Here is a 17,515-nt window from a genome sequence, read left to right as displayed (position 1 = left end):
TCTGGCGATTTGCTGTGTTAAACTAAATGAAATGATGGCTGTGAGCAGTGCTGGTAGCACATAAAAGACACCTATGCTAGTGGCACGTAAAAGACACCCAGGACACTCTGTAGAGCAGTTGGTATTAGTAAAACCAAGACAAAACAGACTGGCACCTGGTACAGCTCTCTGGCTTACCAGCTCCAGTCAAACCATCTAACAGACGTTAAATGACAATGATGATGATGATGATAGATGCCCTTTCTGTCATCAATCCTCACCTGTTTCCAAGTAGCATATTTCCCCATGTCCAGACATGTTTTCATAGATTAGAAATGAACAACACTGCTTTAAAACTCTTTACCATTCAGATTACTTTGTTAAATCTTATTTTTATTTATTCACATTGTTTTAAATTAATCATGTATTATCTCATAACCTTAAGATTTCGATGACATGATTGTTAATGTTTAGAATAACACTGTAGGAAAGGTGTGACAGGCTGGATTTGGATGGCATTAGGAAGGGCATCCAGCTGTAGATCAGTCTGGGGCCTGGTGCAGCCGCTGGCTCTCTAGACCTCAGTCAAATCGTCCAACCCATGCCAGCAGGGAAAACAGACGTTAAATGATGATGATGATGATGACGATGTGCCATGAGGTGGGACTGAACCACAAACCATATTGTTCAAAAGGAACTTCTAAACCAAACAGCCGTGCTTACACCTATCCATACAGTCATGCCCTTTAGTTGCCGGGTTTTCTCAATCACAGCATATCTCCAAAGGTCTCGGTCTCCTGTCATTGCCTCTGTGAGGCCCAGTGTTTGAAGGTCATGCTTTACCATCTCATCCCATGTCTTCCTGGGTCTATCTCTTCCACAGGTTCCTTCCACAGTTAGGGAGTGGCACTTCCTCACACTGCTGTCTTCATTCATACGTAACACATTACCATACGTAACCAGCACGGTCATTTGAACACTTGTATGTCAATATTTGAACAGAGAGAGAATTCTGAGAATTCTAGTGGGTAGTAGTTTTAGGAAAAAGGTGCTTGACGCAGTGCAAGGTCTGGGATATAAGGTTCAACAGCAATAACATGAAAAAGGGTAATGGGTGGGGTTGGATGAGGGAGGTATTAACATTGCTCCAGTATTCTCAACTGAAAATGAGCAGCAGTGACATCTAGAGTTAACCCTGCAATAGACTGGTGTTCTGTTCAATTGTTTCTTTTTTTTCCTTTTTTTTTGTTTCAGCCATTTGACTGTAGAGCCATGCTGGAGCACCACCTTAAAGGGTTTTACTCAAAGAAATTGACCCCAGTACTTATTCTTTGTAAGCCTAGTACTCATTCTATCGGTCTCTTTTACCAAACTGCTGAGTTTCGGGGACATAAACACATCAGCATCAGTTGTCAAGAAATGGCAGGGGGACAAACACAGACACACTCACACATAAATCCCTACTTTGCTATTTACATATATATATAGCATGGGCTTCTTTCAGTTTCCATCTACCAAATCCATTCACAAGCCTTTGGTTGGCCCAAGGTTAGGCTATATTAGGAGACACTTGTCCAAGGCACCATGCGGTGGGACTGAACCCAGAACCATGTGGCTGGGAAGCAAGCTTCTTACCACACAGCCATGGGGAACCTTGCATTCTCAGCCTTGTTCTGAGGAATAGAAATAGTTGTAGTGATGCTAGATGAAGTAAGTGTATGTTGTTGAGTGAACCATTGCTAATCAGTCTAATGGCCTTCTGTTGTATGCAATCTAGAATGTGTGTGTCTGTGCATGTGTGTGTGCATGCATGCATGCATGCGTGTTTTATTTCATCAACTCATCAAACGGACCAATCCAGTTTGGGGGCAGACTTAACCCATCATCTTGTTTAACACAACTACCAGGTTTATTTGGTGGTTTTATTGAGAACATTTTCTCATCACCACACCAGCTTGAAAAGTAAAATCATAAAAGCTGACATTTCTTCTTTAATATCAAATGAATTTGGTTTTTTTTAATTAAAATAAAATGTCAGAAGAAAAAAAAAATCATTCCCCGTAGGATTTGAAACTAAAAAATGTTGAAGGAGCTAATCAAATACCAACATTCTACTAGTTCTAACGATTTGTCTAGCAATGTCATTGTGTTGCTGTTTACCCTCAGTTCAGCTCTGATCAAGTAGGCTTATGGTCAGAAGGCATGTCTATCCTTTCCTTTTTCCCTTTTTTTTTCAGATTCCTCTCTTTCCTGAGATGGTACAGTGTGATAAGACCAAGATTTGGCTGTTATTTCTAGTAGGTCCTTTGTGGCCCATATGCCACAGTGCCATGTTGTTCTCCCAAGGAGACAAGATACCAGGTAGTAACTGAGAAAGAAAACAGACAAGATAGCACAATGATGATAAATGATTTTATTAGATGAAATCAATCAATCGATTAATTAATAAATAATTAAATAAATAGAATGAAAATTTCATTGATTATGTATTCGAGTCACACGATCAGTTATTGGTGGATTGATAAAAATTCATAATAACTGTTGAAATAACTGATTGTAATAACTAGCTTCATTAATAGAAATCAGTAATTAATGAAATGATCGTGTACAAAATAAATCCTTACAATGACTTATAAATTACGTTCTGATGGTTTCTTAAATCTCATTCCAATATAATCAAAGATATCTTCTTCGGAAGTCACAGGCAGAGATTCACCTGGAATCCCTGTACTCCCCATTGGCCGAATGCAGTATTCATTAAGTGTAAACCCATTTTCCAAAGCACGACCTCGCATGTCTTTATTAAACATATCACTGCCGGTGAAATAAAGTAGCGCACAATAATACTGGTCGTGGGGGATCAAACGGAGATCAAATCTTCGGTAACGTCGCTTGATTGCTTTGTCGTCCTCTGGAAGCCGACATACCCCCATAAACTTCGAGTCCCCCATAGAGATAGTGTCAGTTACCAAACCTTTATCAGTGAGATGTTTTACCACTGCCTTCAGCAACTCGGGTTTCTTCTTATCTGTAGCGACGTAATCTGGATGTGTTAACAAAACGTCAATATCTCCAGAAGAAGTGGCCCCTCTTCTGTAACTTCCACAAACTTTAGCTGTGTATTTGGAGTCGACTTTTTGGATCCCTGCCAATATTACATCTCGTAAACTGGTTATTTCTTCACGAGGAATTCTCAGTTCAAAGTCTTCAAAATGTTTCACACCAATTTTCTGATGATGGTTCAGTTTATCAGTGATCTTCCTGAGGTCTTCGATATCTTTTATGCCATCTTTGGCAAAGTTTGCTGCTGCAGCTGGACCTATTCCAGATACTTTGGTCAACTCATTGATTGCCATGCTGGTGTCATCAGCTCTGATTTTATTCAACTTCTCAAGTTGCCCCGTACGAATGAATTCATCAATTTTTTTAGCAATTTTATCTCCAATACCATTCAGTCTCTTTGCTTCTTCTCCACTCTTAATCCTCGTAGGATGTTTAGCAAGAAGACCAGCAGCTTTTCGATAAACATTGTACTTGTGCAGGGCACGTGTAACATTCTTCTCATAATTGGCAAGCTCCATCAGAAAGTCACAGAAATCTGAATTCAGATTCTCGGTATTAGGATTTTTACGTTTGCTCATTGTAACTCAATATCTGAAAAAAAAAAAAAAAAAATTAATATCAAATATTATTAATAATAATAATTAATAATAATTAATAATAATAATTGTTAGATTTTACTCATATTTTTCAAATAAAGGTTACAAACGCATGAAGTTGTTCAACTGACTCAGTGCTTTTCAAACTTTTTAAACTACAGGAGTGGCTGTGTGGTAAGTAGCTTGCTAACCAACCACATGGTTCCGGGTTCAGTACCACTGCGTGGCATCTTGGGCAAGTGTCTTCTGCTATAGCCCCGGGCCGACCAATGCCTTGTGAGTGGATTTGGTAGACGGAAACTGAAAGAAGCCCGTCGTATATATGTATATATATATATATGTGTGTGTGTGTATGTGTTTGTGTGTCTGTGTTTGTCCCCCAAGCATTGCTTGACAACTGATGCTGGTGTGTTTATGTCCCCGTCACTTAGCGATTCAGCAAAAGAGACCGATAGAATAAGTACTGGGCTTACAAAGAATAAGTCCCGGGGTCGATTTGCTTGACTAAAAGGCGGTGCTCCAGCATGGCTGCAGTCAAAAATGACTGAAACAAGTAAAAGAGTAAAAAGAGTAAAGAGTATTACCCCTTTTCTTTTATAACAATTTTTGAATGCCCTTTTCTACCACAACAATACAGCAACATTAAATAAACCTCAGGTATGCATGATTATATATTCACATGCAAGTTAGGGCATTATCTAACTCTATATGTGCAGTGATCATCTTCATTGTATGTATGGAAACGGAAACCTGTTTTGACAATGTCTTTCAGACAATACTTTTGTTCATTGTTTCAGGTGTGGCTGTGTGGTAAGAAGCTTGCTTCCCAACCACATAGTTCCAAGTTCAGTCCTACTGCATGGCACCTTGGTCAAGTATCTTCTAGTTCAGCCTTGGGCTGACCAAAGCCTCATGAGTAGATTTGGTAGACAGAAACTGAAAGAAGATCGTATATACCTGTATGTGTGTCTTTGAGTCTTTGTCCCCCCCCACCATTGCTTGACAACCAATGTTGGTATGTTTACATCCCCATAAATTAGCGGTTTGGCAAAAGAGACTGATAGAATGGTACACAGACAGGATGCAGTTTTGCTGAAAGACAAGAAGCTAAAACCAGGAAGCCGAACAGACATAAAGCCGAACGGACAAGATGCCAAAAAGACATATGAAAATTAAAATATATGATAATCATTTTATTCTTACAATATGACCATTTGACAGGCTAAAATGGTCATTAAACTATGTAGGTAGGAATGCATTTTTTTTATTATTGTGTCCGTTCGGCTTTATGTCCGTTCAGCATTGTGTCTGTTCAGTTTCTTGGCTTCGGTTTCTTGTACTTCGGCAAAAGTGCATTTGGCATCCTGTCCCCGCATGAATAGAATAAGTATTAGGTTTACAAAGAATAAGTCCCGGAGTTGATTTGTTTGACTAAAACCCTTTAAGGCAGTGCTCCAGCATGGTCGCAGTCAAATGACTGAAACAAGTAAAAGAACAAAGGAATATATATAACTAATAGCCTCTCAGTTTTCAACAATATATAAAACTATGTTGAAGGCACATGGCCTATTGGTTAGAGTGTTGAACTGAAGATCATTAGATGATGGGTTCAATTCTTGGACAAGGTGATGTATTGTGTCCTAGAACAAGGCCCTTCATTTCACACTGCTCCGGTATTCTCAACTGATAATGAGTAGTAGTGGAATCTGGAGCTAACTCTGCAATGGACTGGTGTTCTGTTCAATTGAGAATCTTGTATCCTCAGCCTATATATCTTGAAAAATCTAAATAAGCTTTGGCCTCATGAGCCTACAAGCTTGAGATAGACAGTTACCTTCCTTTCTTTCCATAAAAAAACAATATCATCATCATCATTTCTGTCACTGTTATTATCATCATCATCATTTTAATGCCTACTTTTCCATGCCTGCATGGATCAGATGAGAGTATATTGAAGCAGTATTTTCTATGGCCAGATGCCCTTCCTGTTGCCAATCCCCACCTGTTTCCAAATGAGGTAATAATTTCCCAACTGTTGATTTGTTCAACTAAAATTTTCAAGGTGGTGCCCCAGCATGGCCACAGAATAAATGAATATTACAGGGAAAACACACTTTATTTCTCTGAAGGATACAATAGACAATGGAAAGAAGTGCTTGAGAGAACATAATATGTCCCATATTTGGAAATGATGCAATGTCTACTACTACTAATAATAGTAATATTATGGTATTTTACTATAAAAATGGGAGTGGTCTTATATGTTGTTCTTCGGTTTAGCTTTGGCTTTCAATCAGAAAAAGCATATAAATATATAAAAAAATATGTGTGAGCGTGCATGTGTGTGTGTGTGTGCATATGATTAAGTATCTTGTGATCATACACTCGTACTAGCGTTTCAAATACATACGTTCTTTTATTTCTTTCAGGCATTTGACTGTGGCCATGATGGAGCACTGCCTTAAAGAGTTTTAGTCGAAGAAATTGACCCCCGGGACATATTTTTTTGTAAGCCCAGTACTTAACCTATCGCGCTCTTTTACCGAACATAAGTAACATAAGTTACAGGGACATAAGTACACCAGCATTGGGGGTCAAGTGATGGCAGGGAGACAAGCACAGACACACCAATACATACACACACACATATATATACATTTTATATAAATTAAATATAATTATATTTAATTTATATAAAATTTTTTATGTATTGGATTAAGTCTTTCTTTGTTTGATTTGCATAATAGTGGTTTTGTCTCTAATTAATATTATATTATATTTTACTATAAAATTGGATTCAATCCTAAATCTGATTTTTCCCTGTAAATTTGGATTTATTCCCTAATATTTATTATTATATATATATATATATATATATATTATATATATATAATATATATATATATTTATATATATATATATTATATATATATATAATATATATATATTTTATAAGAATTTTTTGCGTAATGAGATATATATATAAATATATATATATTTTATATATATAAGAAATGAAGTCAGTATGCTCCGATGGATGTGTAATGTCAGTGTTCATACCCGACAGAGTGTAAGTACTTTGAGAGAAAAGTTGGACCTAAGAAGCATCAGTTGTGGTGTGCAAGAGAGACGTTTGCGCTGGTATGGTCATGTGGCGAGAATGGATGAAGATAGTTGTGTGAAAAAGTGCCACACCCTAGCGGTTGAGGGAACCAGTGGAAGAGGTAGACCCATGAAAACCTGGGACGAGGTGGTGAAGCACGACCTTTGAACTTTAGGTCACACCGAGGAAATGACTAGAGGCCGAGACCTTTGGAAGTATGCTGTGTGTGAGAAGACCTGATAGGACAAGTGAGGCCATAATCCCATGGCCTCTACCTGGGATGTAGCGCCGCCCTGACTGGCCTCCATGCCGGTGGCACGTAAAAAGCACCATCCGATCGTGGCCGTTGCCAGCTTCGTCTGGTCTCCGTGCTGGTGGCACGTAAAAAGCACCATCCGATCTTGGCCGTTTGCCAGCCTCGTCTTGCACCTGTGCCGGTGGCACGTAAAAAGCGCCATCCAATCGTGGCCGTTGCCAGCTTCGTCTGGCCTCCGTGCTGGTGGCACGTATAAAGCACCATCCGATCTTGGCCGTTTGCCAGCCTCGTCTTACACCTGTGCCGGTGGCACATAAAAAGCACCCACTACACTCACGGAGTGGTTGGCGTTAGGAAGGGCATCCAGCTGTAGAAACATTGCCAGATCAGACTGGGCCTGGTGCAGCCTTCTGGCTTCCCAGACCCCAGTTGAACCGTCCAACCCATGCTAGCATGGAAAGCGGACGTTAAACGATGATGATGATGATGATATTTTATATATATATATATATATATATATATATATATTTGGAATATATATACGATGGGCTTCTTTCAGTTTCTGTCTACCAAATTCACTCACAAGGTTTTGGTCAGCCCAAGGCTGTAGTTGAAGACACTTGCCCAAGAAAAAACAATGGAACCATTGAAAGATTTAAACAACTGAAAAGTACTTAATTGTATAGGTGTTCAGTAGTGACAGTGTGAGAAGAAGCTTCTTTCCCAACCAAATGGTTCAGGATTCAATCCCACTTCATGGTGCACCTTGGGTAATTGTATTCTACTACAGCCTTGGGCTGACTAAAGCCTGTTGAGTGGATTTGGTAGACAGAAACTGAAAGAAGCCTGTCATATGTGTGTGTGTGTGTGTGTGTGTGTGTGTGGTTGTGTATGTCTTTATGTCTGTTTGTCCCCCACCAATGATTGACAACTAGTGTTGGTGGGTTTATGTCTCCATAACAGTTCAACAAAGAGTCTAGGAGAATAAGCACCAAGCTTAACAAAAAATAAGTACTGGGATGATTCATTCAACCAAAAATTCATCAAGGCAGTGCCCCAGCATGGCCACAGGCTAATGACTGAAACATGTAAAAGATAAAAGATATCTTTTTATTTTTTAATATTTTTTTTTACTTGTTTTAGTAATTCTTGGGCATTAGCGTGGAATAACGGAGATGTACTTGCATAGCAAGTGATTTGATCTGAGATCGTGTGCTGGAACGAAAACAATTGCAGCGTGGAAGGTGTTTGTAAGCCATTTAAGAAACACACAAAAGCCGTTCGATTCACTTCAACATTTAAGTTTAATTTGTCAAAATATTTTCGTCGCTATAAGACCGTGACCTGTTCACTGACAAAAATCCGTGCTGCATGGAACAGTTTTAGCCAAAGAAATTGACGCCATATATATGTTTTCTTTTTCTTTTACTTGTTAGTCATTAGACTGTGGCCATGCTGGGGCACCACCTTGAGAGATTTTAGCCAAAGAAATCAAACCCAGTACTCTTATTGTTTTCTATCAGTCCAAATATATATATATATATGAACTGATAGAAGTAGACCCATCAAGCCAAGCAAAACTGCAGTCGTGGCAGATATCGGTGTCATGCAAATGGCATCCATGCCGGTGGCACATAAAAACACCTATTACACTCACGGAGTGGTTGGTGTTAGAAAGGGCATCCAGCCGTAGAAAACCATGCCAAATCAGACTGGGGCCTGGTGCAGCCTTCCAACATGCCAGCCCAATCAAACCGTCCAACCCATGCCAGCATGGACAACGGACATTAAATGATGTTGATGATGACGATATATAACGTCGAATTCTTATTCTATTGGTCTCTTTTGTCAAACAGTTATGTGGACATTAAACACACAGACATATGCATGTGAATGTGTGTGTGTGTGTGCATGCACATGTGTGTGAAGGTGCATGGTCCAGTGGTTAGAGTGTCGGGCTCACAATCACGAGCTAGTGAGTTCGATTCCCAGACTAGGCTGTGTGTTGTGTTCTTGAGCAAGACACTTTATTTCACATTGCTCCAGTTCACTCAGCTGTAGAAATGAGTTGTAGCATCACTGGTGCCAAGCTGTATCAGTCTTTGTCTTTCTTCTTGGATAATATTGGTGGTGTGGAGAAGAGAGGCTGGTATGCATGAGAGAGTGCTAGTCTTCCATAAACAATCTTGCCTGGACTTACGACACAGAAGGGAACTTTTTAGATGCAATCCCGCTACATACACACACATACAGGGAGAGAGAGAGAGAGAGAGAGAGAGAGAGAGGGGGGAGAGCAAGGAAAAGAGGGAGAGAGAAACAAACTTCCACAAAATTTCGCCGCTACGTTCTGAGTTCAAATTCCGACAAGGTCAACTTTGCATTTCATCCTTTCGGGGTCGATTAAATAAGTACCAGTTATGCACTGGGGTCGATACAATCGACTTAATCCGTTTGTCTGTCCTTGTTTGTCCCCTCTGTGTTTAGCCCCTTGTGGGTAATAAAGAAATAGGTTGTTTATGGAAGACCAGCAGCTGCCCATGCATACCAGCCCCTCCCCTCTCCATGCTACTGATATTACCCAAGGGAAAGGCAAAGGGGCCGATACAGCTTAGCACCAGTGAAATTGCAAATCATTTCTACAGCTGAGTGAACTGAAGCAATGTGAAATAAAGTGTCTTGCTCAAGAACACAACACACAACCCAACTCAGGAATCGAACTCACTACCTCAAGATTGTGAGCCCAACGCTCTAACCATTGAGCCATGCTAGTTAGGGTTAGGGTTAATATGTCATCTTTTATCTTTTACTTGTTTCAGTCATGACAGTACCTTAAATTCTCATCCTTTTTTAAAATGTTTCAACCATGATTATTCGACTTTTTTTTTTTTTTTTGGTATAAAAAAATGTTTAGTGTTCTCCCTACCCTCCGAGGACTTTGATTCCTCGAAACTCTTAAAAGTGCACATTTTTTTGCATGCAAAAGGAATCTGTTGCTTACTTTGCATCACACACACACACACACACCATAATATCGCTTTTAAATTTTAGCACAAAGCTAGCAAGTTCAGAGTGGATAAGTCGATTATATCGACCCCAGTGCTCAAATGGAACTTACTTTATCGACCTCGAAAGTCGACCAAGGAGAGATTTGAACTCAGGACGTAAAGGTGAACAAAATGCCGGTAAGCATCTTGACCGGCGTGCTATTGATTCTGCCAGCTCGCCACCTTCAAGACACATACACACACACACACACCATAATATTAATAGTATTGTAAAACAAGTATATGTATGTAGTGTGTATGTATGTATGTATGTATGTATGCATGCATGCATGTATGTATGTATGTGTGTGTGTGTGTCTGTGAGTCTGTGTGTGTATGTATTATGTATGTATGTTTGTGTGTGTGTGTGTGTCTGTGAGTCTGTGTGTGTATGTATTATGTATGTATGTTTGTGTGTGTGTGTGTGTCTGTGAGTCTGTGTGTGTATGTATTATGTATGTATGTTTGTGTGTGTGTGTGTGTCTGTCTGTATGTATGTGTGTGTCTCTGTGTGTATGTATGTATGTATTTCGCCCCTTCAGTTATTTTATAACTTCTGCCGATTAAATAAAATATATAGACCTATAGTCACATTTTGAATTTTCTTTTCTTTTATATTTATCAAACCCATATATATATATGTATATATATATATTGCAAAAAAAAAGGGAAGACCCATTTCGATGCGAAACCAAATAATAAAACCGGCTAAAACGGATTTATATAAATAATTATACATTAAGGATCACTATATCGCATTTTTAGATATATTAAACATTTAGATGTGCAACCAGAAGAAAAAGAAAAACGTGCTTAATACGAATAAGACTACAGTAGAAAGGTTCGATCGGTGGTCGGTGTTTATGTTTTGCTCCCTTACCTTGCTCTAATTGCAGTAGAATCCGTGCGTGGAAGGGTTGCAATTAATTCAAATGTAAAAAAAAATTTCACCACGACTATGTGTGCATAGAGAAATCGGTCTTTAATTATTTGCGATTGTTGCGTAATTAATCGATAATAATAATATGCGTAAAAGTATTTTTTTTACTTACCTAAAATTCGGTAAAGTTTGAAAAAAAAAATCGTCAATATTGTGACTCGACAACACAACAATGTAAAACGGTTCGGGCCTATGACATTCTGTTATTTTTTATTTGGTAATTGATTAAACGCAGAAACTCTTGGTACAAGAGCGTATAAAAATATGAATAATTAAAGGAAATGCTATCAAAATGAAAAAAGAAAAAGGTAAAAATTAAATTTCAATCAAATGAGAAATGAAAGAGTGAATTCTCGTTTGTTTATTTCTTTGGATATATACATAGATGTAGATCAGATAGAAAACGAGGTGAAATGTTAAAAGAAAAATGATTCGGCAGCCATATTAGGAAAGTAAATTGATACGGAGTATATTAAAAAACATGTACACACACATATATATGTGTTCGTGTGTACGTTTCTCCTATAAGTTTGTAAATATACATACACACATGAAAGTAACACAAAGTCTTAACACAATTAAGAATAGAATCCATTTAAATTAGATGGATTACTACAGCATAGGGGATACTCTTTTCATAGCAAAACAATTGCAAGAGGTTTGCTATGCTAGAGAAAGCTTTCCTACCTAGCATTTTCTATCTGTAAAAGGTCTATTTTTGACAAAATACAACGATCTAAAGTTTATAAGTCACTAAGAAAACTAGTGTATGAATGGCATGTGTGATTAGTGTAAGTCATGTATAGAGATACAGTCAGCAAAGAGAGGATTGGCGATGAATTCACAGAGGGAACAAGTATGTCTCCTCCAAAGATTGGTTTTCAGCTCCCTCCTATTATAGTTCTCCAAGCTATAACTGAGAAGTTTAAAACTGGTTGTCATTGGGAACTCCTATGTGCTGATAGCCTAGTCCTTATTGTAGAGATTGTTGAGAATTTAGAGAAGATGTTTCTGATGCCGAAATGTAAACTAGTATCACGAGGCTTCAGAGCAAACTTAGCAAATGATAAAGTTTTAGTAAGCAAGAAAACAGGATTGTAGTGCCATCAGAGAAAAGGCTTTGTTTAGTGTGCAGAAAAGGAGTCGGTAAAAATAATATATAGTGTACCGAATGTGATCTGTGGGTGCATGGAATCAAATGTAGGCAGAGAGTTGATAAAGATCTTGGTGGTGGTAGATGCACAGAAGTAGTTACCAGATAGAGCAGTGGTTCTCAACTAGGATCCACATAAGATTTTTAGGGGTCTACGCAACAAAATAATAAATCAAGGATCCACAATAGTATTGTAAGGGCCCTGAAAAAATTTTGCCTTAGATGTATGTGTAGTGACGTCATATTCCAGTGTGCGCACACGCAACGTCATTCTTCAGTGTGCGTGTGCGGAATGTCCTTCTTCAGTGTGCATGTGTGGCGTTGGAACCTTCCCTCATGTGCATGCTCTAGAGATCACGTCAGGGTCACCACTGTAAAGGGAACTGGTTGCTTCGTTACACCTGTGGGGTGCAACTTGGGTGCAACACAATTTCCTTTCTTTAGATTCCAGAAACTTCCAGTCATGAACAAGAACGCAACCGTAAAAATATATATAACTCTTTATTTTCTTATTTACAAGTGTTGGTGTGTATTGCAAGAAACAGACAGCTTTGTTTCTTTCTCTGATATTTACCTAGTTCAACTGACACAAAATAATGTGTGAAAAACAAAATACAAATTTTGAAAGAAGCTTCACTAAAACTAGTTTTTAAGCATTTGTAGGATGTGAGGTTGGCACTTGTTGGGTGCCTCACATTTCCTTACATAGTTGTAGAAAGGAAAAATAGCGGGAACAAGAACATGTGCAACCTGTGGAAAGGTATGCCTCTCAGTTGGAGGATTGTAAAGGCATATCAAAAGAGTTCATACTGTGGTGCTTGTTCCTTCTGCTAGTCAGCACAGCTGTGCATTATGCAATAGATTGCGCAAATCTTTTGCACAAGGTCTTCACATTGCATCAACAATGATTCATTTCAGTAATTCTTTCTAGCAATGGCTTTGCTCATATATAAGAAAGCAGCTAAGAACTTTTATCTTTTATCTTTTACTGGTTTCAGTCATTAGACTGTGGCTACACTGGGGCACCAACTTGATCTTTTAGTCAAATGAATTGATCCTAGTACTTATTTTTTAAGCATGGTACTCATTCTATCTGTCTCTTTTGCTACTTACAGGGACATAAACACATCAACACCGGTTGTCAAGTGGTGATGGGCAGGGACAAACACAGACACACACACATAGATATATATCATTGCTATTATGCAAAAGTGTGATAAGTCCAAGACATTGCTTTTTCATAAAATGAAAAAATAGTTTCACCATTCCATTTCTTTTTACATTAGTTTGACAGGTACCGACAAGGCCAGATGTCACACCAGGTTCCATAATCCGTTTTGGTTTGGTTTCTACAGTTTGATGACCTTCCTGACACCAACCATTCTACTGTGTGTACTGGGTGCTTTTTACATGGTACCAGCTTTTTTTGTGATACCTTGGTTTTAAGATCTCAATTCTTTTGTGGTGGGCAAGTGTTCTTGAGTGTGTGTGTATATATATATATATATATATATATATATATATATCATCATCGTTTAACGTCCGCTTTCTATGCTGGCATAGGTTGGATGGTTTGACTGAGGACTGGCGAGCCAGAAGGCTGCACTGGGCTCCAATCTAGCAAAGTTTCTACAGTTGGATGCCCTTCATAACACCAACTACTTCAAGAGTGTAGTGGGTGCTTTTACATGCCACCGGCATGAGGGCCAGTCAGGTGGTACTGCCAACGCCCATGCTCAAAATGTGTTTTTTATGTGCCACCTGCATAAGAGCCAGTCCAGCAGCACTGGCAACAACCATGCTCGAATGTTGCTTTTCATGTGTCAGTAAGGTGATGCTGGCAACGATCACAATTGAATGGTGCTTTTTACGTGCTACAGTCAGCGGCCCTGGCAATGATCATGCTCGGATGGTGCCTTTAATGTTCCACTGGCACAAGTGCCAATCAGGCAGTACTGTCATCGGCCATATCAGTGATTTTCATTTCACTTGCCTCAACAGGTCTTCACAAGCAAGCAGAGTTTATTGTCCAATGATTGAAGGGTACTCATAAGTGGGCTGGTCATACACCACTGGCATAGGCCATGGGTTATGGTCTCACTTGGCTTATCGGGTCTTCTCAAGCACAGAATATCTGCAAAGGTCTCAATCACTAGTCATTGTATCGGTGAGGCCCAATGTTTGAAGGTCATGCTTGACCACCTCATCCCAGGTCTTCCTGGGTCTACCTTTTCCACAGATTCCCCCAACTGCTAAGATGTGACACTTTTTCACACAGCTGTCCTCATCCATTTGTAACACATGACCATACAAGTGCAGCTGTCTCTCTTGCACACTACATTTGGTGCTTCTTAAGTCCAACTTTTCTCTCAGGGCACTTACACTCACTCATGTATGTACACTGACATTACACATCCAGCGGACATACTGGCTTCATTCCTTGCAAACTTACGCATGTCCTCAGCAGTCACAGCCCATGTTTCATTGCTATGTAGTATGGCTGTTCATACACATGCATCATAGTCTACCTTTTACTCTGAGTGAGAGGCCCTTTGTCACCAGCGGAGGTAGGAGCTCTCTGAACTTTGCCCAAGCTATTCTTATTCTAGCAGTTACACTTTCAGAGCATCCACCCCCGCTACTGACTTGGTCACCTAGGTAAAAGAAGCTATCAACTACTTCTAGTTTTTCTCCCTGGAATGTGACAGAAGCTGTTCTCTGCACATTTTCAGTGTTTATTACTCCTGATACAATTGCCACATACAAAAACTTCCCAGCTAGCTTTCCTTTGATATTGCTGCATCTCTTGTGTTCATAGCTTACACTAGGTACATCTTATGGAGTTTCTACCTACGTCTTTTCTACAGATTGAGCAGGGCCATCTACCTGAAGGGAATTGTGGTTTGTCTACCTTCCTACTTATTATGACTTTGGTTTTAGCTAGGTTGACTCTAAGGCCCTTTGATTCTAATCCTTGCTTCCACACCTGAAACTTCTCTAGTTCTGATAGTGACTCAGCAATTAGAGCAAGATCGTCAGCATAGAGGAGCTCCCAGGGGCATCCTGTCTTGAATTCCTCTGTTATTGCCTCAAGGACAATAATGAATAAGAGGGGGCTGAGGAGTGATCCTTGGTGGACCCATTCTTCACTGTACTCATTGCCAACCCTCACCTTACTGACAGCATCCCTGTACATGGCTTGCACAGCTCTCATTAACCATTCATCCATCCCTAGTTTCTTTTATTGACCACTAGATAAGGGATCAGGGGACCCTGTCAAAGGCTTTCTCCACATAAACGAAAGCCTAGTACAGAGGTTTATCTTTGGGTAGGTATTTCTCCTGCAGCTGTGTTACCACAAATATAGCATCAGTGGTTGCACACACATACACATATGTATATATATATACACACACACATATGTATATACACTCATATATCATTATCATCATCACTTAATATCTGTTTTCCATGTTGGCATGGGTTGGACGGTTTGACTGAGGTCTGGAGAGCCAGCGGCTGCACCAGGCTCCAATCTGATCTGGCAATGTTTCTACAGCTGGATGCCCTTCCTAATGCCAACCACTCTGAGAGTGTAGTGGGTGCTTTTTACACGCCATCAGCATGGGAGCCAGTCAGGCAGACCTGGCATCAACCACGTTCAGATGGTGCTTTTTATGTGCCACTAGAAAAGGAGCCAATTAGGGGCACTGGCTTCGACCACATTCAGATGATGCATTTTACCTGCCACTGGAATGGGAGCCAGTCAGGGACACTGGCCACAGCTACGATTTTGGTTTTACTTGACTCAACAGGTCTTCTCAAGCATATCATATCACCCAATGCATCAAGAGTACTCTTAAATGGGCCAGACATGCAACACTGGCATCGACCATGGCTGCAATCTCACTTTAGTTGTCGGGTCTTCTCAATCACAGCATATCTCCAAAGATCTTGGTCTCCAGTCATTGCCTGAGAGGCCCAACGTTAAGAGGTCATGCTTCACCACCTCATCCCATGTCTTCCTGAGTCTACTTCTACCACAGGTTCCTTCCACAGTTAGGGTGTGGCACTTCCTCACACAGCTGTCCTCATCCATATGTAATACATGACCATACCATGCAGTTGTCTCTCTTGCACACCACATTTGATGCTTCTTATGTCCAACTTTCCTCTCAGGCTGATCACAATCTGTCGTGTATGCACACTGACATTACACATCCAGTGGATCATACTAACTTCATTTCTTTCAAGCCTACACATGTCTTCAGCAGTCATGGCCCATGTTTCACAGCCATGTAGCATGGTTCATACACATGCAACATACAGTCTACCTTTCATCGTGAACAAGAGGCCCTTAGTTGCCAGCAGAGGTAGGAGCTCCCTGAACTTTTCCCAGGCTATTCTTATTCTAGCCACTACATTCTCAGAGCATTCTCCCCCACTATAGACTTGGTTACCTAGGTAGTGGAAGCAATCAACTACTTCTAGTTTTTTCCCCTTGACATGTGATGGAATCTGTTTTCTGTGCATCTTCAGTGTTTATTGCCCCTGTGCATCTGCCACACACAAAAACTATCTTCCTGGTTAACCTTCCTTTGATATTGCTGTACCTTTTATGTGTCCATAGCTTACACCAGGTACATTTTTTGGAGTTTCTACCCACACCTTTTCTACAGATTGAGCAGGGCCATCTATCTGAAAGGGTTTGTGGTTTTTCAGCCTTCCTACTTACTAAGACTTTGGTTTTTGCTAGGTTAGCCCGAAGGCACTTCGATTCTAAACCTTGCTTCCACACCCTAAACTTCATCTCTAATTCTGGCAGTGACTCAGTTATTAGAGCAAGGTCATCAACATAGAGGAGCTCCCAGGGTCAGCCTGTCTTGAATTCCAAGCTGGCTTCTATGTCACAGGAATGTAGCTCTCCTTCTTCTCATCAAACTTCTTGGTAAGGATATCCTTAAATCTCTGAGAGGATCTTTGTATTTAAAAGCAACCATGCATCCCACTGTCTGGTGAGAATGAAATCAATCTGGCTAGCAGAGTCACCTGATTGTTAGGTTATCAGGTGGGTGGCTGGCTGGCTTCCTGGAGTTGGTGTTGCAGACCAATATGTTATTTGCATCACAGAACTCCAGAAGTCTAGCTCCCTCTTTATTTCTGGTACAGCTCCATGGCCCCCACGTACACCATGGAAGATACCAGATTGCTGTCCGACATGCCCATTAAAATCTCCAGCCACAAAGATGAGATCATTGTCACTTGTCTTTGAGGTACCCTGCAGAAGAATATCATAAAAATGATCCTTCTGTTCATTTGGTAGGCTTGCTTGTTGGACGTAGGCAGAGATAATTGTAGCTATACATGGTAAGACTCTAGCA

General features: G+C 40.0%; 1 protein-coding gene across 2 annotated transcripts; it reads right to left on the bottom strand.

The window, feature by feature from the left end:
* Positions 1-2,377: 2,377 nt before the first annotated feature.
* Positions 2,378-11,246, bottom strand: LOC115211876 (DNA polymerase beta). 2 transcript variants are annotated; one of them, XM_029780614.2, is made up of 2 exons: positions 11,094-11,246; positions 2,378-3,633 (listed from the first exon to the last, which is right to left on the bottom strand). In XM_029780614.2, exon 2 carries the CDS (start codon positions 3,618-3,620, stop codon positions 2,610-2,612), a length of 1,011 nt encoding a protein of 336 aa, XP_029636474.1. In that variant the 5' UTR covers positions 3,621-3,633; positions 11,094-11,246; the 3' UTR covers positions 2,378-2,609. The 2 variants fall into 2 exon arrangements, with proteins under 2 accessions (XP_029636474.1, XP_036358956.1); XM_036503063.1 differs by lacking the exon at positions 11,094-11,246 and adding an exon at positions 10,922-11,007.
* Positions 11,247-17,515: the final 6,269 nt, after the last annotated feature.

This window comes from Octopus sinensis, linkage group LG5 (genome assembly GCF_006345805.1).
Source record: "Octopus sinensis linkage group LG5, ASM634580v1, whole genome shotgun sequence".
Classification (NCBI taxonomy): domain Eukaryota; kingdom Metazoa; phylum Mollusca; class Cephalopoda; order Octopoda; family Octopodidae; genus Octopus; species Octopus sinensis.
The sequence above is the reverse complement of the archived record's forward strand: the minus strand, read 5'-3'. Positions and strand labels throughout refer to the sequence as shown.